This window comes from Theropithecus gelada, chromosome 4 (genome assembly GCF_003255815.1).
Source record: "Theropithecus gelada isolate Dixy chromosome 4, Tgel_1.0, whole genome shotgun sequence".
Taxonomy (NCBI): domain Eukaryota; kingdom Metazoa; phylum Chordata; class Mammalia; order Primates; family Cercopithecidae; genus Theropithecus; species Theropithecus gelada.
In genome coordinates this window covers 37,086,850-37,114,675 of record NC_037671.1, presented here as the reverse complement: position 1 = coordinate 37,114,675, position 27,826 = coordinate 37,086,850, and the positions used below count along the sequence as shown (strand labels likewise).

The 27,826-nt window shown below is 43.6% G+C and overlaps 2 protein-coding genes across 3 annotated transcripts in view; one reads left to right on the top strand and one right to left on the bottom strand.

Annotated features, from left to right (window-relative positions):
• The window catches only part of UHRF1BP1 (UHRF1 binding protein 1), an 82,031-nt gene extending 64,787 nt beyond the window's left edge, over positions 1-17,244 (bottom strand). The window contains exon 1 of one of the 2 annotated variants that reach the window (XM_025381789.1): positions 16,962-17,244. In XM_025381789.1, coding sequence (XP_025237574.1) covers positions 16,962-17,005 — 44 coding nt within the window. In that variant the 5' untranslated portion in view covers positions 17,006-17,244. The remainder of the gene's footprint in view (positions 1-16,961) is intronic. The other variant, XM_025381790.1, reaches the window with a different exon arrangement.
• Positions 11,561-16,677, top strand: LOC112622100 (histone H3.3-like). The gene is made up of 2 exons (XM_025381367.1): positions 11,561-11,972; positions 16,277-16,677. Exons 1-2 carry the CDS (start codon positions 11,561-11,563, stop codon positions 16,675-16,677), a joined length of 813 nt encoding a protein of 270 aa, XP_025237152.1.
• Positions 17,245-27,826: the final 10,582 nt, after the last annotated feature.

Sequence of the window (27,826 nt, the reverse complement as noted above, 5' to 3'; positions counted from 1 at the left end):
TCCCCAGGCTGGAGTGCAGTGGTGCCATCTCAGCTCACTGCAACCTCTGCCTCCCAGGTTCAAGCGATTCTCCTACCTCGGCTTCCCAAGTAGCTGAGATTACAGGTGCCTACCACCACACCCAGCTAATTTTTTCTATTTTCAGTAGAGACGGGGTTTCAACATGTCGGCCAGGCTGGTCTCGAACTCCTGACCTCAAATGATCCGCCCACCTCAGCCTCCCAAAGTGTTGGGATTATAGGCGTGAGCCACCACACCCAGCCTACATTTTCTATTTTGACAGATATTCCCATATTTCTTTCATAGACATGATATGGATTTACATTCTCCACAAATCTAACTCATTGTATATATTTCCCACACCCATGGCAGCTGTCTAGCCCATGACTTGCAGCACTCTCATTTACTGCCATTCCAATACTGGGCCAGTTGAAAGGACAAGGATTCCCCAGAGGTTCTCTTTTCTTAATTCTCAACAGTAGCCTTGCTGAACATTCTAATTCCCTCCTCTAAGCACAAAGACTTGCTAAAACCTACCCTGTTTAACTGAAGTCCTAATAACCTGTTTGGCTTGAGCCAGTCTTCTTTCCTAGAAGTGAATACCTTCAGGCCAGGCGCAGTGGCTCACACCTTAATCATTCTAGAATTAGAACTCAGAGCTCCTCAGTGACTCTATCTCAGAGATAGCAACCCTCTACCCGCTTTCAATTATTTGACCATGGCCGGGCGCGGTGGCTCAAGCCTGTAATCCCAGCACTTTGGGAGGCCGAGACGGGCGGATCACGAGGTCCGGAGATCGAGACCATCCTGGCTAACATGGTGAAACCCCGTCTCTACTAAAAATTACAAAAAAACTAGCCGGGCGAGGTGGCGGGCGCCTGTAGTCCCAGCTACTCGAGAGGCTGAGGCAGGAGAATGGTGGGAACCCGGGAGGCAGAGCTTGCAGTGAGCTGAGATCCGGCCACTGCACCCCAGCCTGCGAGACTCCGTCTCAAAAAAAAAAAAAAAAAAAAAAATTATTTGACCATTCAGCTCCCATAGTGGTTAGGGCTCAAATTCTTTCCCTACACTAGTCCTGAAGATACTATACCTCTTGACTCACGTATTGGCATGTCTCACTTTGTTAGGAACATTTCTTGTCATCCTAACAGTTCCCTTAATTTCCTTTACTTCCATTTCTTGACAATTCCTAAACCTACATCTAGGACAATAATTGATAAACTGTGAATATTAGACTCCTAGTGTTAAAACCTACATGCAGGCTCTAGATTACCCCAAGTGAAAATGTACTTGCTAATGCTCAGAAAAGGAAGGCCTATTCCACTAACAGGCATTGCTTATTATTCACTATTGGATAAGAATAAGTTATCTGCCAGGTGCAGTGGGTCATGCTTGTAATCTCAGCACTTTGGGAGGCCGAGGCAGGTGGATTACTTGAGGTCAGGAGTTCGAGATCAGCCTGGCCAACATGGTGAAACCCTGTCTCTGCTAAAAATACAAAAATTAGCTGTGTGTGGTGGCAGGAGCCTGTAATCCAGCTACTCGGAAAGCTGAGGCAGAAGAATCACTTGAACCAGGAGAAGGAGGTTGCAGTGAGCCAAGATTGCACCACTGCACTCCAGCCTGGGTAACACAGCAAAACTCCATCTCAGGGGGAAAAAAAAAAAAAAAAGAATAGGTTATCCATGTTACTGCCTCAAACAGCTATTTAGAGAAGTGTAGCATGTATCTTTGAAAATTGCCCAAGGAAGAAACTGAGGATAAGAAAATTCATAGAGTAAGGCTGTCGTTAATTTCTGAGCGGAACCAACCCTAACTTTGACCAACATGTATGCTTATGTTAAGCGGCAAAGACTGCGCAAAATGAGCTCTCTTTTACATATGGTGGTGAAAGAAACGCCCTGTCAGACCTCTGAGTTGTTTCACCTGGGCAAATGATTGCATGAACACATACCTGAGAGCAGCACACTCAACTGGCTAGAGGAATGGCCTCAAACCACACAAAAGAACTGTGGAGGATACAAAACAGAATTTAAAATAAAAACAAAGGTCTCTAACCCTAAGGACTAGGAGATCCTTAAGAGCAAGAACTGGGAAATGTAGTCTATGTCAAACATAAAGTCTAGGAAAAGGATGCTCAATTAATACTTAATGACTTGATAATAATACAAAGCAAATAAATGATAATTGCCAAATAGGTGGAATGAGCTATCCATCAATCCATCTACATTCTTCTACACATTGCAAACCAACTCTAATATGTCTGATTAACCAGACTTGTTAAACTAGGTTTAAGACTATCATCTGTAAATATGAAAATAAATCTCTTTGTGAGGTTGAGGTAGAAGGCACACTCTTCCCATTAGAGATAATCAGGTGTGCAAAGTGCTTAAAAATGTGACAGAGAAATAAATACATTTTAAAAGCCCAGTCTAGAAGTTTTATAATAAAATTAGGTCGGGAGCAGTGGCTCAAGCCTGTAATCCCAGCACTTTGGGAGGCCGAGACGGGCGGATCACGAGGTCAGGAGATGGAGACCATCCTGGCTAAAACGGTGAAACCCTGTCTCTACTAAAAAATACAAAAAAACTAGCTGAGCGAGGTGGCGGGCGCCTGTAGTCCCAGCTACTCTGGGCGGCTAAGGCAGGAGAATGGTGTAAACCCGGGAGGCGGAGCTTGCAGTGAACTGAGATCCGGCCACTGCACTCCAGCCTGGGCGACAGAGCCAGACTCCGTCTCAAAAAAAATAAATAAATAAAATAAAATTAACATCCAGGAAAAATGAAAAGGATGCTATTGCGCTGAGAATAAAAATTATTTTTAAAATGGCTAATATTTAATAATTGCTTACTTTATTCTAGATACTGTTCTAAGCACTTTATACTTTTTTTTTTTTTTTTTTTTTTTTTTTTTAGATAGGGTCTTGCTATATCACCCAGGCTGGTCTTGAACTCCTGGGCAGGCTCAAGCAATCATTCTACCTCAGCCACTTGAGTAGCTGAGAATACAGGCATGCACCACCACACCCAGCTTATCTTTTTTTTTTTTTTTTTTTGGGAGAAAGCGTGTTTTGTTGTCCAGGCTGGAGTGCAGTGGCATGATCTCAGCTCACTGCAACTTCCACCTCCCAGGTTCAAGCGATTCTCCTGCCTCAGCCTCCCAAGTAGCTAGGATTACAGGCGTGAGCCACCATGCCTGGCTAATGTTTGTATGTTTAGCATAGATGGGGTTTCACCATGTTGGCCAGGCTGGTCTCAAACTCCTGACCTCAAGTAATCCACCTGCCTCAGCCTCCCAAAGTGCTAGGATTATACGTGTAAGCCACCATGCCCAGCCATCCAGCTTATATTTATACTTTTTTTTTTCTTTTGAGTCACGATCTCACTCCGTTGCCCAGGCTGAAGTGTAGTGGCACAGTCACGGCTCACTAAATCCTTGACCTCTCCGGCTAAGGTGATCCTCCCAAGTAGCTGGGACTACGGGTGTGTGCCACAATGCCCAGCTAATTTTTTTTATTTTTTGTAGAGATGGAGTCTTGCTATGTTACCCAGGCTGGTCTGGAACTTCCGAGCTCAACCCATCTTCCCACCTTGGCCTCCCAAAGTGCTAGGATTACAGGTGTGAGCCACTGTGCCCAGCCTATACATTTTAAATTAATGTATTTCTCTCAATGACCTCATGATGTAAAAGATTACTATTATCGCCACTTTATATATGAGAAAACTGAGGCATAGAAAGGTTAAATAACTTGCCCAGGTCATAGAGCTAGTAATTGAAAGAGCTAAGATTCAAAATCTGGCAGTCTGGCTCAAGAACCTGCAGCCTGGACTAAACCATACAATCTCCCTGACTTTTAAAAAAGTCAACACAGGTATAGAGGTTTGGAGATGTTTCAGTTGCCTCAGATCAAAGGCAGTAGCAACTGAAGGCAGCAGGGAACAAGCTGAGCCCTATCTAGATGCCTTGGCATAGTACAAAAGGCCTCTATGATCTAGTTTCTGTCTTTCCAATATCATTTCTAGCTGTGTTCCACCCTCGAACCCTACATTCGAGTGATACAGAACCATATGCAGTCTCCTAAATGCACCCTGCTGCTTCTCAACTCAGTACCATTGTTCATGTGGCTCCCTCTGCCTGGCATCACCTTCTTCCCCTGTCTGTGCCACTCCCCACTCCAACCCCCCAGCTCTGCAGATACTTCTTAATGCATTACTGGGCTTTATGCTTACAGACCTACTGGCAGTCAGGTCCTTTAACAGAAACCTTGTCTCATTTGTCTTTGAGTTCCTACTGCTTGGCAACCAATGGCAGATGGGCAATAAAGTTTGCCTAAATAATTAATGAATAAATAGTCTCCAAAACAGAGTCCTCAAAGGTAGCTCAGGGTCTGGGTCCAGCTGACAAAAAGGATACACTACCTGAACTCTCCAGCCCAGGCACCTGGGAAGAGCTGAGACACTACCTACAGATGTGTATCCAATATTCCTGCAACAAACCTTCCTTAAAGAGGCGAGGAACCTCACCTGGGCTCAGGGGACTAAGGAGCCAGAGCCTGCCTGAAAGGAAGACAGTGTGGGGATTTACTGAGGCTCAGCAAAAGGATATACATACCACTATACACTGCAAGGCCTCTAACTTCATATCAGCCTCTGTGAAGACACTTTCTCAAATGAAATGTGTTCCTCAACTGCAGCCCCTTCTTTCATCCAAGTTTAAAGAAATATTTAAAAAAGAAAGAAAAAGAAAAAGATTTATCTGAGAAGGAAAAATGAATGTTTTCAGCATTGCCGAGGAAAGCACCGAGACAGATGACCAGAAGCAGTCAGCTTGGATTAACTTATTCCCTCCTTATTTGGATTTTCTACATATTAGAACTCTTCAACTTTCAAATGACTGATACATACCATGCTCCCCAGACCCATGTCCTGTCCCCACTGCCATAGAAACCATTTTGGAAAAACAAAACAAACTGGGAACTTTTGGAGTATCTGTGGATTCAGAAGCTGTGAAAGTAAGGGCAGCTTAGGAGAGCAAACCTAGTAGGACATATTCTGAATTAGATCTGGTTATTTATTTGGTGGCATTCCTGCTCCAACATATGTTCTCTACTTTTCCTCCTGACTTAGTTGAAATCTTATATCCTAAAGATTTGAGGATTCTGGTGAAAAAGTAAGGAAAACTGAGCATGCAGACCTGAGCAGGTTGGGGGTACGGTAGCAAAGCACTGAGGGCAAAATCAGAGCAACTGGGGGCATGAGAAAAGAGACCTCCAGAGGTGAGGAAGAGACACATAGTAGGGAAAAAAAGAGAGTGTACAAGAGCAAACTTCAGCTGTTTCAAAATTTTATACAAAAGAAATTTCATACTAAGTCAGCAGTTTTCAACCCTAACAGACTCAACTCCTTTATTTATTTTTTTTACAATGCCTCTCTTAGTTACTAAAATTATTATTCTTTCTTTTTTGATACAGGGTCTTGCTCTGTCGCTCAGGCTGGAGTGCAGTGGCGCGATCACAGCTCACCGCAACCTTGACCTCCCAGCTCAAGCAATCCTCCCACCTCAGCCCTGCAAGTAGCTTGGACTACAAACACATGCCACCATGCCCCACACCCAGCTAATTTTTGTATTTTTTGTAGAGACAGGTTTCACCATGTTGCCCAGGGTGGTCTGGAACTCCTGAGCTCAAGCGATCCGTCCACCTCAGCCTCCCAAAGTGCTAGGATTACAGGTGTAAGCCACTGTGCCCAGTCTCTCAAGTGATTTTTTTACATATAATATAACCTACTTACTTACATAATTTCAAAAAAAGTAAAATGCAATGTCCAAAGTATAATATAAAAGGAAAATAATTTACAATAAAATCATTTGTATTTCAACATGTAAGTGCTCCAACACCACTGTACCAGAAGACAGAGTTGTCAGATGTTTGCATGCAAATGTGGTATCACCAGGATTTGAACTACTAAAAATGCAGTCAGGCCGGGCACGGTGGCTCACACCTGTAATCCCAGTACTTTGGGAGGCCGAGAAGAGAAGATCACCCGAGATCAGGAGTTCAAGACCAGCCTGGCTAACATGGTGAAACCCAATCTCTACAAAAATAATCTGGGTGTGGTGGTGGGTACCTGCAATCCCAGCTGCTCGGAAGGCTGAGGCGGGAGAATCGCTTGAACCCAGGAGGTGGAGGTTGCAGTGAGCCAAGATTGCACCATTGCACTCCAGCCTGGGCGACAGGGTGAGACTCTGTTTCAAAAAAAAAAAAATCATTTGGACTTGGTGGCGGGCACCTGTAATCCCAGCCACTCAGAAGGCTGAGGCAGGAGAATTGCTTGAACCCCAGGAGGCAGAGGTTGCAGTGAGGTGAGATCGCACCATTGCATTCCAGCCTATGCAACAAGAGCAAAACTCTATCTCAAAAATAAATAAATAAATAAATAAATAAATAAATAAATAAAAATGCAGGCATACATAACTTTATCATATTGGTGATTCCAATACCAAGAGTAACAGCATTTTCCAAAATGGTGACAAACTCTTGGTAAAGTTCAAAACAATCTTCCCTCATGGTAGTTTCCTAAAATATTCACTATAGTTTAAAGCTGTGCAATACTTTGTGCTTTTATGTAAAATAGAGTTAGATTCTAAGTTCATTTAATCTATACAGTTGATTCAGCTACATAAACATCTAATGACATTCAAAAGTCAAAAAAGACAAGGGACAATCCTTCTTTATGTGAGATTATTCCATATACTGCAGGACATGGCCCTCCACTCACCAAATGCTAGCCACAACCCTCAATCACTGTGACAACCAAAAACAGTCCTTGATGAGATACGATGATCTAAAGGACCCTACTCCAAGGAATGGGGGAAAAAAGTATTTTTCCCCCTCTCCCCAGCTCCTTCAAATACAGTTCCCTAACAACCAAGACCCAGAACTTCATACAGTAAGTTTATGTGGCTTTTGCAGGCTAATGTAGGGAACTATTCAACATTACGTCACTATTTCTACTGGACTACACACTCCAAATTTCAAACTTAGAAATAACTGTTGGGAACACAGTAACACAGTACTTCTGTCAAGTCTGACTTAAATACATTGATTGCCATCAATGCCTCCACAATTTTTTAAAACAATAGGCTGGAATCCAAGCTACATATAACCAATGTACTCTAAAGACCAAGCATACATGTAAAAAGACTGCTGTGTAGGCAAATGAAACAACAGTCAATTCAACAAATATTTTATAAGATATCTAGGCCTAGCCAGGTGTGGTGGCTGTAATCTCACACCTGTAATCCCAACACGTTGGGAGGCTCAGGTAGGTGGATTACTTGAGGCCAGGAGTTTGAGACCAGCCTGGCCAATATGGTGAAACCCCATCTCTACTAAAAATACAAAAAATTAGCTGGGCACGGTGGCATGTGCCTGTAATCCCAGGTACTTAGAAGGCTGAGGCATGAAAATCGCTTGAACCTAGAAGGCAGAGGTGGCAGTGAGCCGAGATCGCATATATATATATATATATATATGCCTTATTTTTGTGACAAATAGATACTAACTACATACCCTTTACCTAAATTACTAAGATGTATTATTATTTTACACTTTAGTTTTCTGCTTTACTGTAGATACTGATTGATTCTACTGCTTATAGATACTGGGAAATGTTCTTTTCCAGTATTTATCTGTATTCAGCACCAGTACTTTAATGTGTGTTCACAACCAGTAGCAAATACTTGCCCTCACCACACAGAGTTAAAAGGTCCCTTAAAGATATGGGATGAACTGGATTTCCTTGTCCTCCCCTCCCTACAACCGCCATTACTCCCCAAGTCTAAGGTTCTCCGAGTTCTGAATTTCAACCATGCATTCTCACTACATATATCTTCTCCCACTTCACCCACTCAACGCATCCTCAAACTTTCCCATTTCAAAGCAGCCAAGACACACAATCCCTGCTATTTTAGAGGACACACTACAGTGGGTATAGAGAACTCAGCTTTCTTTTCAGTAATCAATGCCATACTCAGATTATTCAACCAGGTTCTGCATTAGGTAAGGGTACCTAAATAACCTCTAATATTTTTTTCACCCTAATAAAGTATGTTATCTTCTTAGACTTTGTATAAGTAAATCCTCTAAAGGACCAACCCAGTATATATATTTCAGCTATTTCAGCTACGCTGAGGTCAAAGTTTCCTCCTTGAGGTATGCCTTGCCATGGGAAAAAAAAAAGATAAATAGGAACAACTTTGGTTCCTTCTCTGCACAAGCATCAGTGCAAAAGCATTAATCTCAACCTCTCTGTACTGAAAGACTAAGAAATGTAATTTCCAAATATTTAAATGTCTAAAGAATTAGACATCTGGAAAAGTCTGGCATAACCTTGAAGATGATGAAAAAAAAAAAAAGCATTATCTCCAAAAAGTAACAGTTATCTCTCTTAAGCTACTCTAATAAGATAAATAGTAATGGTTATTGTTTATGGAATACTTTTCCGGGACCAAGGAGATTTATACATTTCTAATTCCCAAAACATTATGCATTATTATGCCCATTTTACAGATGAAGAAACTGAAACTTGGAGAAGCTAAAAAAACTTGCTGAATGTCTAGCTTAGAAGTAGCAGAATCAAAATTCACAGCCACCTTTTGGAATCCAAAGCCTGGTTCTTTCTGCTATATTGACATGCTTCTCAATTTTTCAAAGCAGGTAATTTTCATTACTGTAAACCATATATTATGCTGTTGTATGTCAAATACATACTACAGTACTGCTTTGAAAATTTTATTGCTTTTAAATACTTTTTTTTTTCCCAGACAGGGTCTCACTCTGTCACCCAGGCTGGAGTGCAGTGGCATGATCTTAGCACACTGCAGCCTCAGCCTCCCAGGCTCAAGTGATCTGATCCTCCTGCCTCAGCCTCCCAAGTAGCTGGGACTACAGGTGCAAACCACCAGTCCTGGCTATTTAAATTTCCATATCTTTAATAAAGATAAAATGCTATGCTAATGGGGCAAGATTACAAAGCAAGTATGAAACTATTTCATTAATATCTAGGGTAGCCTAGGCCCGGCATGGTGGCTCAGGCCTGTAATTCCAGCACTTTGGGAGGCTGAGGTGGGCGGATCACTTGAGGTCAGGAGTTCGAGACCAGCCTGGCCAACATGGTGAAACCCTGTCTCTACTAAAAATACAAAAATTAGCCAGGCCTGGTGGTGGGCACCTATAGTCTCAGCTACTCAGGAGGCTGAGGCAGGAGGATCACAGGAGCCCAGGAGGTGGGGGTTCCTGTGAGGCAAGATCATAGCACTGCACTCCAACCTGGGCAACAGAGCGAGACCCTGTCTCCAAAAAAACAAATAAACAAAATCCAGGGTAGCCTAAATATCAAATATTTAACAAAAACCCAAATGCCTGGAGAACAGGCCCTCCTTTCTCTTAATCTACGTGATTGTCATTTTGACAGAGGGCTGAGCATTACATCCAATCCAAGTAAGAAATGTTATAGTTAATGGTCAGAAATAACCCTAATTATTTTCATTGTACCTTTGTAATATGAACATTACTCCAAAAAAGATCTTACGTTTTCAAGGTTCTGACATCTGCTTGTGAGTAAAATTTTAAATACCTCAGAATCTAAAAACTGAACTGACAGCAAAAATAAAATACCTACCTGGTTTACCACAGACAAAGTGAAAAAAAAAAAAAAAAAAGAAAGAAAATTAAAAATACATTCACCAGAATGGCTACAATGAAAAATGCAAAGCACTGGGAAGGATATAAAATGATCAGATCCCTCACACACTTCTGGTGGAAATGTAAATTGGTATAGCCACTTTTGAAAATGGTTTAGTGTATTCATTAAAGCTGAACATATACATATTCTACAACCTAAAAATTCTACCCTACATGTATTTCCAACAGAAATGTGTACATTTGTTTAAAGGACATGTACTAGAATGTTTCTAGCAGCACTGTTCATAACAGCACTAAACTGGTAAACTATCCAGAATTCCATCAACAGTAAAATGTACAAGTAAACTGAGGTATTATCACACAATGAAATGCTACACAGCAATGAAAAATAGAGTCTACAACTTGATGCAAAATATGGATTAATCTCACAAATGTTGCACTACAGAAGTCAGACATAAAAGTATAAATATAATTCCATTTACATAAAATACAAAATTGACAAAACTAATCTATGCTGTTAGAAACCTGGACACTGGTTACCCTTCGGTGGAGGTAATGACTGGAAGGAGACACAGGGCAGGGTGGGAGGCTTCTCAGATGCTGGTAATATTGTTTCTTCAGGTGGCTGCTAGTGACATGAGCATCGTCAGTTTGAAACACTCAATACATGAGAGGCATTATGGCAGCAGAGTGGTTGAAGAGCACAGCTCTGGAATTGGAATGCCTGCATTTGAATCTCTCTATCACTTACTAGTTACAACTTTGGGTAGGTTATTTAACTTTTCTGTGCTTCCTTTCTTCATCTATAAAATATGCCTAATATGTACCTCACAGGCTATTACGAGGACTAAATTGTCTTAAGATTTGTAAAGTGCTTGTTAGCCCAGTGGGTTATTATTAAATACTTGCTAAGTAAATAAAAGTGCTTTATTCTGAAGCAACACAAGAAAATGAGAAAGGCAAACAGAAACACAGGATTTAACTATTACTAGAAAATGCATGAAATAATTATTTTGGAAAAGAACGTGATAATAACTACAGTCTAATGTAAAAAGAACATGACCTGGAAGCTGTGACTATCCGACAAGTTTCCACCTAAGTGGACCTTGGAAAAGTAACAGCCTCTCTGAGCCTGGAATTCCTCACTGTCAACCGGAGCCTGGCCCTGATGATCTCTAAGATCTTTGCGGCTCCTCAGTGCTCATCAAGATGATGAATGGAGGCAGTCATCATGAACCAAGAGGGCTAAATTTGCAGTCAGGCTCTCTTATTCTCCAAAAGAAATGCTGAAATCTTCTATGCCTCTGAATTTCGTCTAACATGTTTTTAAAATATCTATCATGTCTATCAGCCGTGTCTTTATCACTGAGGTTCACATTTCCTGCCGTCATTTAAATAAATAATTAAGGCTCCTGATGGGTTTTTTAAAAGAGCCGGCTGGGTTTCTGTCATCCATGCCATCACAGTGGCCCGAACTTCTTTGGCTTCGTTATATAACGACTCTTTATTAAACATCTATTTATATGTCAGGCACTATAATAAAAACTTTATCCCAAATGTGCCAAAAAAAAATCGGTTATGTATTATTCTTCCTCCTTCTTATCTTTTACAGATAAGAAAACTAAGGCTCAGGGCCGGGCGCCGTGTCTCACGCCTGTAATCCCAGCACTTTGGGAGGCCAAGGCAGGCGGATCACAAGGTCAAGAGATCAAGGCCATCCCAGCCAACATGATGAAACCCCCTCTTGGTGTTGGCAGCCACCGCCGCGCCGCCGTCGCTCTCCAACGCCAGCACCGCCTCTCCTCGCGGAGCTCCAGCCGAAGGAGAAGAGGGGGTAAGTAAGGAGGTCTCTGCACCATGGCTCGTACAAAGCAGACTGCCCGCAAATCGACCGGTGGTAAAGCACCCAGGAAGCAACCGGCTACAAAAGCCACTCGCAAGAGTGCGCCCTCTACTGGAGGGGTGAAGAAACCTCATCGTTACAGGCCTGGTACTGTGGGGCTCCGTGAAATTAGACGTTATCAGAAGTCCACTGAACTTCTGATTCGCAAACTTCCCTTCCAGCGTCTGGTGCGAGAAATTGTTCAGGACTTTAAAACAGATCTGCGCTTCCAGAGCACAGCTATCGGTGCTTTGCAGGAGGCAAGTGAGGCCTATCTCGTTGGCCTTTTTGAAGACACCAACCTGTGTGCTATCCATGCCAAACGTGTAACAATTATGCCAAAAGACATCCAGCTAGCACGCCGCATACATGGAGAACGTGCCTGTAGTCCCAGCTACTCGGGAGGCTGAGGCAGGAGAATGGCGTAAACCCGGGAGGCGGAGCTTGCAGTGAGCTGAGATCCGGCCACTGCACTCCAGCCTGGGCGACAGAGCGAGACTCCGTCTCAAAAAAAAAAAAAAAAAAAAGAATCCACTATGATGGGAAACATTTCATTCTCAAAAAAAAAAAAAATTCTCTTCTTCCTGTTATTGGTAGTTCTGAACGTTAGATTTTTTTTTTCCATGGGGTCAAATGGTACCTAAGTATATGATTGCGAGTGGAAAAATAGGGGACAGAAATCAGGTATTGGCAGGTTTTCCATTTTCATTTGTGTGTGAATTTTTAATATAAATGTAGAGGCGTAAAGCATTAATGCAAGTTAAATGTTTCAGTGAACAAGTTTCAGCGGTTCAACTTTATAATAATTATAAATAAACCTGTTAAATTCTTCTGGACAATGCCAGCATTTGGATTTTTTTAAAACAAGTAAATTTCTTATTGATGGCAACTAAATGGTGTTTGTAGCATTTTTATCATACAGTAGATTCCATCCATTCACTATACTTTTCTGAGTTGTCCTACATGCAAGTACATGCTTTTAATGTTGTCTGTCTTCTGTGCTGTTCCCATAAGTTTGCTATTAAAATACATTAAACTATTTAAAAAAAAAAGAAAGAAAGAAACCCCGTCTCTACTAAAAATACAAAAATTAGCTGGGCATGGTGGTATGCACCTGTAGTCCCAGCTCCTCGGGAGGCTGAGGCAGGAAAACCACTTGAACTCGGGGGGCAGAGGTTGCAATGAGCTGAGACTACACCACTGCAAAAGGATGCCCTGCTGATTAGTGGCAGGACTGGAAGGTGAATCTGGCATGTTTGGCTTCAGAGTCCATGCTCCTTCCATTAACGATAGACGCTTGACTTTCTTTACAATCTATCATATTTCTTCTTACTTGTATAATGAAAGATCATTAGCTTAGGTAATCTAAAACAAGAAAAACCTAATTTAGTGAAAAATCAATTTTGAATATTTTTTAAATTATTACTTTGTGTTTCTAAGAAAAGGTTTCTTCTAAGGTCTATTTAAATGAATGCTGGGCATTAAAGCTATTTGCATTGAGCAGCAGTCATGCAAACCATGAGTTAAAGCCTTTAAAAGACATTTATATTTCTTCCCTGCTGCATCCCCAGTGCCCAGATTAGTGCCTGGCCTAGGGTAGGCATTTAAGAAAAACATATTGAATACCATTCTCTTCAAATCTTGTTTACCAAAATACTCTACTACTAAGGAAGGTGCATTCCAACAAGATACTTTATCATCTGAAAAACTTCATGCCCCAAATCAGCATAATATGACTAACTGGTATATCCTCTCTGCTGTGGGCCATTCTCCTCTAAGTCAAATGGCACTGTCATCACCATCAACAAGTAACTACCAAACACCTACAGTATTTATTTAATACAGTATATCTTTATTTAACTTGGTATGCCTTCCCTTCTCTCTCTTTCCCCATCACACTTGGGAAGCCACAGAGTCATAGTTCCTCCCCAGGCAGGCCAGCCTGTATGTGGTAAAGACTACACAGAGACACAAATGTCACATGTGATTAGGCAGCTTTTCCAAGCTAAACAAACACAAAAGCCCCAAGAGTTTGGCCTTTCCCCCAACAAAACTCATAACTTACCACCTCTTCCTCCAGCCCTGAAATTGCAACTGTAACGTGACCTCTTCCTCAGTCCCCTGCCCAATGCTGAGAAAATCAGAAATTTTCCCCAATGTCTGTGATACTTATTCCTACTTCATCTATTATTTTAAAAAGGCACTGTGTTCACCAAGGAATGTGTAAGAATATACTGCTAAAATTTTTCTTTACAAACTGTATGTTCAGGCTGGGCACAGTGGCTCACCCCTGTAATCCCAGCACTTTGGGAGGCCGAGGCAGGACCTCTTGAGGCCAGGAGTTCAAGACCAACATGGGCAACATAGCAACTTGGTCTCTACAGAAAATTTTAAAAATTAGCCAGGGGCATGGTGGTGCATGGTCTCAGCTACTCAGGAGGCTGAGGCAGGAGGATCATTTGAGCCTGGGAGGTCAAGGCTTCAGTGAGCCATGATCGTGTCACTGCACTCCAGCGTAGGCACAAAGCAAGATTCCGTCTCTAAAAAACAAAAACAAGGCTGAGCGCGGTGGCTCACACCTGTAATCCCAGCACTTTGGGAGGCAGAGGCAGGCAGATCACGAGGTCAGGAGATGGAGACCATTCTGGCCAACATGGTAAAACTCCATCTCTACTAAAATACAAAAAAAAAAAAATTAGCTGGGCATCATGGCACACGCCTGTAGTCCCAGCTACTCAGGAGGCTGAGGCAGGGGAATCTCTTGAACCCAGTAGGTGGAGGTTGCAGTGAGCTGAATTCGCACCACTGCACTCCAGCCTGGCGACAGAGTGAGACTACATCTCAAACAAAACAAAACAAAACAAAACTCTATGTTCATAGGAGTGCACAGAATATCTGTGCACTACAGAGAAAAGTGTACCAGAATTAGGTTCTGTTCCATTACCTTACCTTCCTATGCAACTTGGGCAAGTCACTTAACTTCTCTAGGCTTTGGTTTCCTCAGCCATAAAATGAAGTATGGAACTAGATCAGGGATTATTCATCTAGTTCCAGGATGCCTTGAGGGATTCAGGCATGTGCTTCAGAAGTTTATAACTGCTCCTTCCTCTCAAACTTATATAAAAATCACCTGTTTGCATATATGAATTTTTCCAGAGACAAGATCTATAGCTTATATCAAATTGTCACACAAATTGTGATCCAAAAAATAACCATACCTGTTTTATTGAGCACATACTGTATGTTAGGCACTGGGTTAAGTCCTTACATATATTAATTCATGTACTACAATAACCTATTTTAATTTTTAATTTTGTGGGTACACAGTAGTGTATATATTTACGGGGTACAGGAGATGTTTTGATGCAGGCATGCGATGTGAAATAATCACATCATGGAGAACGAGGTATCCATCCTCTCAAGCATTTACCCTTTGAGTTACAAACAATCCAATTACACATTTTACCTTAAAACATACTAATTTTTTTTTTTGAGACACAGTCTTGCTCTGTCACCTAGGCTAGAGTGCTGTGGCACAAGGCTCACTGCAACCTCCACCTCCTGGGCTCAAGCAATCCTCCTGCCTCAGCCTCCCAAGTAGCTGGGATTACAGACGTGTACCACCACGACAGACTAATTTTTGTATTTTAGTGGAGACAGGGTTTCACCATGTTGGCTGGGCTGGACAAATAGTAGGTCTTATTATTCTTTCTTTCTTTCTTTTTTTTTTTTTTTGTACCCTTGAAGTAGATACTGTTCTTATTCCCGTTTTAGAGAAAGTAAATCAGAAAGAACCCAGGCTCTTAAACAACAATGCTATGATAAGTGAGATCATCTCTAAGCCCTAAAATTCTATGTCCTTTCAAATTATACAATTCTCTATTCCATTCTGCGATCTTTGGTCATGCCCCAAATACTACTATATCTTTACACAAAACAACCAGACTCATGGAACATCTAGATTACTATTACCTGAAAAAGAATATATTACGTTAATCTGAGTAAAAGGTCCAAAGGCACTTTCCAGCACCAGCCTCCAATGTGCAATTTTTCTTTTACTACGTTGTGATTAACCAAAAGATGGATCTGGGTCTAATTACTAATTAAAGTCTCAGATCAAAGTAACAGTAAATAAGCTAGAGTGTCAGCCAGGAAAAGGGGATGCAGTGGCAGGAATAGCATCTCACATACCGCTTACCAAAGCAATGAGAAGACACAGAAAGAAACATCAGTGCAAGCCTGGGTGTCCCATGTTGACCGACATCTCCCCTCACCCCTACCTCCTGAAAACCACTGACCACTGTGCCTCCAAGCCCTGGATCACTCTCCACTTGAGATACAAAGGCTGATTAAGGTATTAACCATCACCAACTCTAGCATGGAATAAGGAGTGAAAACTAAGTGAAACCTAGCTTCCAATTTTTGTGGCCACTGGTTCTGACAACCTGCCACCGGAACACGGGGTTCAGCAGTCACTCGGCTACATCTGAAAACTGTTTTGCCGGCCAGCCTCCTCATGCCAAATTACTCAGAGACATAACATTGCTTAATAAAAGGCTGCAAAGCTGAAGCGGACGTTGTTGGTTCTTTTCACAGGCTGTCAAAAAACCTCCACATCTTAAAGGGAAGGTTGCGGAAACTTTATCCCTAACTCTCATGACCTTTCTCCAATTAGGCTGTGTAATGAAAAGAAAAGCAAAAGAGGGAGAAAGAAGTCCAGAGGAACGGCCCTGGGTGCTGGGCTTTTCCAAAGGTGATGCAACAGGGTCAGACAGAAGAGGAGGAGGTGGTGGGAGCTCCTGGGAAAGAAAAAACCAGTCTTGGTGTTGGAAATCTAAGGGGAAACGGCTTAGCAGGAGTGGTGGCAGCGTTATTTAGAACGGGCAGGGGCACAGGATCTGGGAGAGGAGGGCGGTCAGAGGCCTGGAGGAAGGGGCACGGGCCCAAAGGCAGGAGGAAGCAGAGAGAAGACAGCTGGTTCGGGCAGGTAAGGGTGGGCTTCGTGGGGGCCTCGGAAAGACGGTCAGGGGAACACAGGATGACCTGCTCGGAGGTGTGGGAGGTGGGGACAGCAGGCCAGGAAAGCCCTTGAGGTGAGAGAAAAAGTCCAGGGGGCTGTTAGGGTGGGAAGAGACTAGCGGCACCCGCGCCAGGGCAGGAGGGCCCAGCGCAGGGGAAACACAGAGCGGCGACAACGGTGGGTGCCGGCGGGCGCGGGGTGCAAGCTGTCCGGGCTCGAGTTAGGCAGGGCTGCCACGGAGTCCCGGCTCCGGGCTGGAGAGAGGGAGACTGGGCCCGGAGCGCGGCGTCAGGGAGGAGGTCGGAGAGGGTTAGGAAGGGCCCGGGACCGCCGGGGACCGACGCTGGCGCTCTCACCGGGACAGGTGTTTCAGGATCTGCTTCTTAATGATCCCGGCCATGCCGGAGCCGCGGCCCGCGTGGAAGGCGGGTGGGCGGGCAGCTGTGTCCTCCTCAGTAGTGAAGAAGAGGCGGCCCCCTCACCTCGCAGCGGCGTGAGCACCGGACACAGCCGCCGCAGACGCCATGGCGCTTTCTCGCCCCTGTTTGGGCGCCTGGCGCTCCGCCACGATCCCACCCACCTGCGCGGCGCCGCGGCCGCCGGCCCAGAACGACGCGAAGATCGCGCGCCACCCGCCGGCCTTGCTTGCGGCGGCCAGAGGCGCTCGCGGTGAGGGGCGGTGGCGCGCGCAGCGCGGGGGCGGGCTGGCTGGAGCCTCCTCCCTCCGCGCTCCCATCTGCCTCTCCGGTCTGAAAAGCTACTTTCTCCTCTGAGGGGTGTGCGGTTCCTTTCGCACCCGGCAGTCGCCTTGAAGCCTAGGAGAAAGGCGGGGTAGTTGTAATTTTTGCAGAAATTCGTTAGGTCATTGCGCAGCTCCCGGATGCCAGCGTCCGCCTCTCCTTTATTTCCCTCACACATTCACTCAGTATTTGTTGAGCACCAGCTGTACTCCAGGAATCAGGCTGGGGACTAAAAAGTAGTATGAAGGACCTCACAGACCCGTAGATGGGCGACGCGAACCAACCGCTGCGGTCAGCCGCGAAGGGCTTTGTGCTGCAGAGCTGGGAAGGGGGCGCCGTCACCCTCTTGGTGCCTCCCTTAGCCTCGGCTCCTGAACCGATGGGCAAAATATATTCACTCAAGACCTGAGCGGCGCACTGCAGAAGCACTCCCTCCCAAATGTGGGGTCAGAAGAAAATGAGACAGTCAGTTGTTAAAATGACCTAGGACTTTAGAGATGAGCATCTTCACTGTGCAAATAACGGAAACGGAAGCCCTGGGAAATAAGAGCTTTCCCAAGGTCACCTACTTAGGGCCACCCGGGACTAGAACCCAAGTATTCTGACTCCCAGTCAAGTGTTACGTCCACTCTATTTCATCCATACGCTTAAAAGTGTAACCCATGGCCGGGCGCCGTGGCTCACGCCTGTAATCCCAGCACTTTGGGAGGCCGAGGCGGGCGGATCACGAGGTCAGGCGATCGAGACCATCCTGGCTAACATGGTGAAACCCCGTCTCTACTAAAAATACAAAAAAATTAGCCGGGCGTGGTGGCGGGCGCCTGTAGTCCCAGCTACTCGGGAGGCTGAGGCAGGAGAATGGCGTGAACCCGGGAGGCGGAGCTTGCAGTGAGCCGAGATGGTGCCACTGCACTCCAGCCTGGGCGACAGAGCGAGACTCCGTCTCAAAAAAAAAAAAAAAAAAAAGTGTAACCCACATGCCGGCGACACCCGTAGACCCAATGGCAAAGATGGAAAGGTAACAGTTCTCTGGACTTAAGCCTTCAAGCAAAAACTTGGGGAAAAAAAAGAAAGACAAAAACCTCTTGAGACAGTCTTTTTCCTATAATATTAGCTGGTCTGGCCACCAGCTAATATTGTATTTTAAATGTAGTCATTCATTCTTTAATATAAAAACCAAGGACATTCAACCATGTCTCTCTGTCTCCCAAAACAATTGTTTCCCTCAAAACAATTACTCCCTAATTCCAGAGATAGTCTAAGCACGGTAAACCATACAAATGTTAAATTTTAAAAATAAATAATCAGGCCAGCCGCGGTGGCTCTCCCCTGTAATCCCAGCACTTTGAGAGGCCGAGACAGACGGATCGCTTGAGCCCAGGAGTTCGAGACCAGTCTGGGTAACATGAAGAAATCTCATCTCTACAAAAAATACAGAAATTAGCCGGGCGTGGTGGCACGCGCCTGTAATCCCAGCTACTCGGGAGGCTGAGATGGGAGGATCCCTTGAGCCTGGGAGGCAGAGGTTGCAGTGAGCTGAAATCACCCCACTGCACTCCAGCCTGGTGGACTGAGCAAGACTGTCTCAAAAATAACAGACCATGCATTCCTATGCCTATCCCTTAGTCATAGTAAGTTCAATTTTCCCCAGAAGTCCCCAAAATACTCTATAAAAGGGAAGCAAATCATCTTCGGTCTGGGTGCTTTACTACTCACTCCCCTCCAGTAGGATTGAATATCATTAATTGTCCCTCTGCCCACCTCTCACCAGAATATATAACAGGGACCAATAGGGCCTATAGAAGAGGAGGTTTCTTGCCAATGTTATCGGCCATTATTACTTTTTCCCAATTCGGTCCTCAGCCACAGGGGCCTCACAGCAATTTTTGCATTTCAGGCTTCCTTTGCTGGAGCACCCCAGCAAAGAAGATTAGACATCTGAATCAGCTATGTAAGGCAAAACCTACCGCGTGCTCAGAGACTCAGCGTCCTCACTGAATGCGTCATCACGACTGGTGAATGAGTTATTTTTGTTGAATGCAAAAATTCATGCTCTACAAAAATATGGCCTCTTTAGGGACCAGGAAATAGGAGAGTTGATATTCTCACCGACAGTATTAATGTGTTTATCCTGCCTTGCAATTCTAAGAATCTGAGACATATAAAGACAAAAGGAATCTGAAGCCAATCCATACATTTTTTTCGAATTAAACATTTTATATTGAGATGATTATAGATTAACCTTCAGTTGTAAGACATAATACAAATAGGCCGGGCGCGGTGGCTCATGCCTGTAATTCCAGCACTTTGGGAGGCCAAGGCAGGGGGATCACTTGAGGTCAGGAGTTCGAGACCAGCCTGGCCAACATGGTGAAATCCCATGTCTACTAAAAATACAAACACAAGCTGGGCATGTTGGCGGGTGCCTGTAATCCCAGCTACTCGGGAGGCTGAGGCAGGAGAATTGTTTGAACCCGGGAGGCGAAGGCTGCAGTGAGTGATCATGCCCCTAACTGGGTAACAGAGCAAGGACTCTATCTCAACAAAACAAAACAAAACAAAACAAAACAAAAAACAGAGAAATAATACAAGTAAGTCCTTGTATCCTTTACCTAGTTCTCCCCAATAACATCTTGCAAAACTATATTGCAGCATCACAACCAAGATATTGACATCAATAGATAATATACAGAACATGTCTATCACTGTTGCCCTTTTTTTTTTTTTTTTTATAGATGGAGTCTTGCTCTGTCGCCCAGGCTGGAGTGCAATGGCGTGGACTCAGCTCACTGCAACCTCTGCCTCCCAAGTTCAAGCAATTCTCCTGCCTTAGCCTCCAGAGTAGCTGGGATTACAGGCGCATGCCACCACGCCGGGCTAATTTTTCTATTTTAGTAGAGAGGGGGGTTTCACAATGTTGGCCAAGCTGGTCTCAAACTCCTGACCTCAGCTGATCTGCCTGCCTCAGCCTCACAAAGTGCTGGGATTACAGGCATGAGCCACCGCGCCCAGCCACTGTTGCCCTTTTATAATCACCCCAGTCTTCCTCCAGTACTCACCACTTCCTTAACCCCAGCAACCACCAATGTATTCTCCATTTCTATAATTTTGTAATTTTGAGAATGTTATATAAATGGAACCATACAATATGTAATCTTTGGGGATTGTACTTTTTCTTATTATTTATTTTTAATTTTTATTATTATTTTTAGAGATGGGGTCTCGTTCTATTGTTGCCTGGGCTGGAGTGCAGTGGTGCAATCATAGCTCACTGTAGCCTCCAACTACTGGCCTCAAGGGATCCTCCACCTCTGCCTCCTGAGTGGTTGGGACTACAGGCACATGCCACCATGCCTGGCTAACTGTTTTATTTTTGGTAGAGACAGGATCTTGCTATATTTCCCAGGCTGGCATTGAACTCCTGGGCCCAAGCAGTCCTTCCACTTCAGGCTCCCAAAGAGCTGAGATTACAGGTGTGAGCCACCATGTGCCCGGCCTGAGGGTACTTTTTCCATCAGCATAATTCTCTGGAAATTCATCCAGGTAGTTATGTCCATGAATAGTTTGTTCCTTTTTACTTATGAGTAGTATTCCATGATATAGATATACCACAGTTTGTTTAACCATTCACCTGCTGAAGGACATCTGAGCTGTCTCCAGTTTTTTATTATTATAAATAAGCTTGCTATAAATATTTGTGTACAGGTGTTTGTGTGAGCATAAGTTTTTCATTTTGCTGGGATAAGTGCCCAGGAGTGCAATAGCTGGGTTGTATGGTAGTTGAGTGTTTAGTATATCTAAAAACTGCCAAACTGGTATTCAGAATGACTATTTCATTTCATGTTCCCACCAGCAGTGTGTAAGTGATCCAGTTTCTCTGTATCTTCACCATCATTTGTGTTGTCACTATATTTATTTTAGCCATTTGATAGGTGTGTAGTGATATCTCATTGTAGTTTTGATTTGTATTTCCCTAATGGCCAATGACATTGAATACCTTTTCATGTGATTTGCCATCTATATATCTGCTTCAGTGAAATCCTTCTTCATGTCTTTTGCCCACATTCTAATTGGATTTTCTTTTTTTACCCTTGAGTTTTGAGAGTTCTTTATATATTTGAAATATTAGTATCTTGTTAGATTTGTCATTTGCAAATCTTTCTTTCTTTTTTTTTTTTTTCTTCTGAGACAGGGTCTCACTCTGTCATCCAGGTTGGAGTGCAGTGGTACAGTCACAGTCACTGCAGCCTCCACCTCCAAGGTTCAAGCAACCCTCCCACCTCAACCCCCTCCCACCCCACCGAATAGCTGGTACTAAAGGCATGTGCCATCACACCCAGTTAATTTTTGTATTTTTTGTAAAGATAAGGTTTCACCATGTTGCCCAGGCTGGTCTCAAATTCCTGGGCTCAAATGATCCACCCGCCCTGGCCTCCCAAAGTAACGGGATTACGGGGGTGAGTCACCACGCTGGGCCTTGCAAATATTTTCTCATGGGCTGTAGGTTGTCTTTTTTCCTCTTTTTTTGTTTTTATTTTTTTATTTTTGAGATGGAGTTTCATTCTTGTTGCCCAGGCTGGAGTGCAATGGCACAATCTCTACTCACTGCAACCTCTGCCTCCTGGGTTCAAGTGATTCTCCTTCCTCAGCCTCCTGAGTAGCTGGGATTACAGGCATGTGCCACTATACCCAGTGGCTTTGGGAGGCATGAGATGGAGTCTCGCTCTGTCACCCCAGCTGGAGTGCAATGGCATGAGCCACCACACCGGCCTTTGTCTTTTTTCCTCTTAATAGGTGTTTTGTGGCCAGGTGTGGTGGCAATGGCATGATCTTGGGCTCAAGCAGTCTTCCTACCTTAGCCTCCCTGGTAGCTGGGACTACAGGCCCATGCCACTCCACCCAGCTATTATATATATATATGTGTGTGTGTGTGTATATATATATATATATGGGTTTTTTTTGTTTTGTTTTTTTGTTTTTTTGAGACGGTCTCGCTCTGTCACCCAGACTGAAGTGCAGTAGTGCAATCGCGGCTCATGGCAACCTCTGCCTCCCAGGTTCAAGCAATTCTCCTGGCTCAGCCTCCTGAGCAGCTCAGATTACAGGCGCCCACCACCACACCCAGCTAACTTTCATATTTTTAGCAGAGATGGGGTTTTGCCATGTTGCCCAGGCTGGTCTTGAAATCCTGGACTCAAGTGATCTACCCACCTTGGCCTCCCAAGTGCTGGGATTACAGGTGTGAGCCACTGCCCCTGGCCCAGTTGGGCATATTTATGTGGATCTATTTCTAGGATCTCTATTTAGTTTCATCGATCTATGTCCTTCTCCCAACACCACGGAGTCCTGATAAGTGTATCAATGTAGTAAGTCTTGAAATCAGGTAGAATCCTCCCACTTTATTACTTTTTTGTTTTTAAGAGACAGCCTCTTGCCCTGTACCGAGTACAGTGGTGTGATCATAGCTACAGCCTCAACCTCCTGGGCTCAAACGATCCTCCTGCCTCAGCCTCTGCAGTAACTGGGACCACAAGTGCGTGCCACCATACCCGGCTAATTTTTATTTTTGTAGAGATGGGGCCTCAGTATGTTGCCCAGGCTGGAGTGCAGTGCCATCTCCAGGTGTTCCAAAGTGTTGGAATTACAGGCATAAGCCACCACACCTGGCCTATTCTCTCTCAAAATTGTTTTTGCTATTCTAGTTTCTTTATCTTCCCACTTAAATTTTTTATTTTTATGTATTTATTTATTTTTTTGAGACAGAGTCACCCAGGCTGGAGTGCAGTGGCACGATTTCAGCTCACTGCAACCTCTGCCTCCTGAGTTCAAGTGATTCTTATGCCTTGACCTCCTGAGTAACCAGGATTACAGGTGTCTGCCACCACGCCTGGCTAATTTTTGTGTTTTCAGTATTTTCGTATTTTTGCATTTTCAGTAGAGACAAGTTGGCCAGGCTGGCCTCAAGCGATCTGCCTGCCTCAGCCTCCCAAAGTGCTGAGATTACAGGCGTGAGCCACTACACCTGGCCCAACCATTTAACTTGCAGAATAATCCTGTCTATATCTACAAACATCTTGCTGGAATTTTGATAGGAATGGGGTTAAAAGTATATATTTAATTAGGGTGAATAAATATATTTATTATGTTGAGTCTTCCAATTTATTTATTTTGATCTTCTGTGATTTATTTCATCAGCACTATGTACTTTTTAACATACCCAGCCTATACTAGTTTTATTAGATTTACATCTATTTTTTTCTTTTGAGCAGTTATTTTTAATGTATGTGTCCATGTGTTCATTGCTAGTATACAGAAAAACCATTATTTTTGTATGTTTATCTTGCACCTTGAAACTTTGCTGAACTCACTCATTAGCTCTTTTTATAGGTTGAAGCAGTATTTTGTAGTATGAGGTCGTTTTGTAGATTCTTTGATTTTTTCTTTTTTTAATGAGATAGAGTCTTGCTCTGTCACCACCCAGACTGGAGTGTAGTGGTGCTTTCAAGACTCACTGTGACTTCGACATCCGGGACTCAAGTGATCCTCCCACCTTGGCCTCCCAAAGTGCTGAGATTACAGGTGTGAGTTACCTTCTTGGAATTTTTTATGTACACAATGATGTCATATGCAATTGGGACAATTTTTTTTCTTCCTTTCTGATCTGCATGCCTTTTAATTTTTTCTGGTAGCTAAAACTTCAGGTACATTGTTAAAAAGAGTGCTAAGAGTGGACTTTTTTGTCTTATTCCCAAACTTAGGGGCAAACCATTCAGTTTTCACCAACACATAGATCAGCTGTAGATTTTTGTGGATGCTCTTTAACAAATTGAGGAAGTTGTCTATTTTTCTCTATTTTTATCATGTTGAATTTTGTCAAATGCTTTGTCTGCATGAAATGCTATGATCAAGAATTTTTCTTATTTAGCCTGTTAACATAGTGGATTAAATTTAACTTTTTTTTTTTTTTTTGAGGCAGAGTTTCGCTCTTGTTGCCCAGGCTGGAGTGCAATGGCACGATCTCGACTCACTGCAACCTCCGCCTCCCAGGTTAAAGCGATTCTCTTGCCTCAGCCTCCCAAGTAGCTGGGATTACAGGCAAGGCCGCTGTGCTCTGCTAATTTTGTATTTTTAGTAGAGACATGGTTTCTCCATGTTGGTCAGGCTGGTCTTGAACTCCTGACCTCAGGTGATCCACCTGCCTCAGCCTCCCAAAGTGCTGGGATTACAGGCGCTAGCCACTGCATCCAGCAATAATTATTATTATTATTATTTTTTTGAGACAGAGGTTTGCTCTTGTTGCCCAGGCTGGAGTACAATGGCATGATCTCCACTCACTGCAACCTCCACCTCCTGGGTTCAGGTGATTCTCCTGCCTCAGCCTCCCTAGTAGCTGGGATTGTAGGCATGTGCCACCACGCCCAGCTAATTTTGTATTTTTAGTAGACACATGGTTTCTCCATGTTGATCAGGCTGGTCTCAAACTCCCGACCTCTGGTGATCTGCCCGCCTCAGCCTCCCAAAGTGTTGGGATTACAAGCGTGAGCCACCATGCCTGGCCTAATGATTCTCAAATACTGAATCAGCCTGCATCCCTGAAACAGATCTCTTTTGCTCATGGTATATAATGTTCATATATTGCTGAATTCTGATTGCCAATATTTGGTTAAGGATTTGTGTGCATTTCCTAGATGGCTGATGTTGAACACCTTTTCATAGGTTTTTGGCCATTTGTAAATCTTCTTTGGAAACAATGTCTGTACAGATCTCTTGTTGATTATTTAATTGTCTTTTTGTTGAGTTATATTTCTTTATACATTGTAGATACAAGTCCGTTACACGATATATTATTTGCAAAAACTTTCTCCCATTCTATGAGCTGTCTTAACTTTCCTGATAGAAAAATGAAGTGCAGGCTGGGCGCGGTGGCTCATGCCTGTAATCCCAGCACTTCAGGAGGCCGAGGCGGGCAGATCACCTGAGGTCAGGAGTTCAAGACCAGCCTGGCTAACATGGTGAAACCCCGTCTCTACTAAAAATACAAAAAAGTTAGCCAGGCATGGTGGCGTACGTGTGTAGTCCCAGCTACTCAGGTGGCTGAGGCAGGCGAATCGCTTAAACCTGAGAGGTAGAGGTTGCAGTAAGCTGGGATTGTGCCACTGTACTCCAGCCTAGGCAACAGAGCGAGACTCCATCTCAAAAACAAACAAAAAAAAGACAAAGAAAAATGAAGTGCAAAAAAAGTAGATGATATCCAGTTTATCTTCCCCCCACTTGTGTTGCTGTGCTTTTGGTGTCATATCTGGGAAATCATTGCCTAATCTGAAGACATGAAGATTTACGTCTATATTCTCTTCTAAGATTGTATAGTTTTAGCTCTTACATTTAGGAATATGATCCATTTTAACATGACCCATAATTTTTATATATAGTATGATGCAGGGAATTGACTTCATAATTTTACATGTGGATATCCAGTTGTCCTAGCAACATTTGTTGAAAACATCATTTTCCCCAATGAATTGTCTTGGTGAAAATCAACTGATGACAGATGTAAGGGTTTATTTCTGGACTCTTAATTCTATTTTATTTATCTATATGTCTATTCTTATGCAAGTACCACAGTGTCTTGATTAATGTAGTTTTGTAGTAAGTTTTAAAATAAAGAATCTATCAGCTGGGCGCATGGTTCATACCTGTAATCCCAGCACTTTGGGAGGCCGAGGCGGGCAGATCACGAGGTCAGGAGATCGAGACCATCCTGGCTAACACAGTGAAACCCCGCCTCTACTAAAAATAGAAAAAAAAAAAATTAGCTGGGCGTGGTGGCGGGCGCCTGTGGTCCCAACTGCTGAGGAGGCTGAGGCAGGAGAATGGCGTGAACCCAGGAAGTGCAGCTTGCAGTGAGTCAAGATCGTGCCACTGCACTCCAGCCTGGGCAACAGAGTGAGACTCCGTCTCAGAAAAAAAAAAAAAGATAGCCGCAAACAATACATTGTTAGGTGAACCAATGTGTAGAACAATGGAGATCTTTTCCTATTGGTACACAGAACTTCCTTATACTGTTTTAACATGCTTAGTATATGGAACTGTGTATTGATGCATGTATATGCAACATGGTATATGCAACTGTATTATACTTAAATCAGCCCCCTATCATTGGACATCTATATTATTTCCAATCTTTTGCTGCAATACATAATACACGTCAGTCATTTCATACATGTGCAAGTCTACCTGCAGGATTAATTTCTAGACATGGAAATACTAGGTCATAGATACAGTTATTTTAATTCTGATAGATACTGCCAAATTGCCTTCCCAGAGGGTATTCAATAGTTTTCATTCCCATTTGCAATATGAGTTTTAAGTTTTTTTGTTTTTTTCTCAAGACGGGAGTCTTGCTCTGTCACCCAGGCTAGAGTGCAATGGTGCGATCTTGGCTCACTACAACATCCGCCTCCTGGGTTCAAGCAATTATCCTGCCTCAGCCTCCCGAGTAGCTAGGATTACAGGCGCACACCACCACACCCAGCTAATGTTTTGTATTTTTTAGTAGAGACGGGGTTTCACCATGTAGGCCAGACTGGTCTCAAACTCCTGACCTTGTGATCTGCCCACCTCGGTCTCCCAAAGTGCTGGGATTACAGGCATGAGCCACCACGCCCAGCCGAGAATTTAAGTTTTACACTTCACTGAATATGAACAGTGCCAATGGCTTCCTTTCTAGATGCTTCCCTGAAAATATGCTACTTTTACAGCCTACTTATGTAACAAACAGAATTCTAAAAACACATTCTGGCCAGGCACAGTGACTCACCCCTGTAATCCCAGCACTTTGGGAGGCCAAGGCAGGAGGATCACTTGAGCCCAGGAGGTCAAAGCTGTAGTAAGCTATGACTGAGCCACTGCACCCCAGCCTGGGCAATAGAGTGAGACCCTATCTCAAAAAATAAACAAATAAAACCACCTTCTGTAATATAGAAATCTGTGTAATTTTACCAATGCTACAGAAAGTTTTCAGGCCAGGTGTAGTGGCTCACGCCTGTTATCCCAACACTTCAAGAGGCTGAGGCAAGAGGAATGCTTGAAACCAGGAGTTCCAGACTAGCCTGGCCAATAGTGTGAGACACTATCTCTAATTTAAAGTTGTTTGAGTTGCTTTTTGGTTTTTTTTGAGATGGGGTCTTGCTCTGTCACCCAGGCTGTAACAGTGCAATTTCAGCTCACTGCAACCTCCGCCTCCCAGGCTCAAGCGGAATCCTCCTACCTCAGCTTCTAGAGTAGCTGGGACTATAGGCGTGTGCCACCACACCCAGCTCATCTTTGTATTTTTTTGTAAAGACGGGGTTTCCCCATGTTGCCCAGGTTGGTCTCAAACTCATGGGCTCAAGCAATCCACCCGTCTCAGTCTCCCAAAATGCCAGGATTAGAGGCGTCAGCTATTACACTTGGCCCTTTAGTTATTTTTATTATTATTATTT

Coding starts and splice junctions, on each gene's coding strand:
- LOC112622100 (XM_025381367.1), top strand. CDS start 11,561: ATGGCTCGTACAAAGCAGACTGCCCGCAAATCGACCGGTGGTAAAGCA. Junction 11,973..16,276: donor ACATGGAGAACGTGCCTGTA/GTCCCAGCTACT, acceptor TGTAATGAAAAG/AAAAGCAAAAGAGGGAGAAA.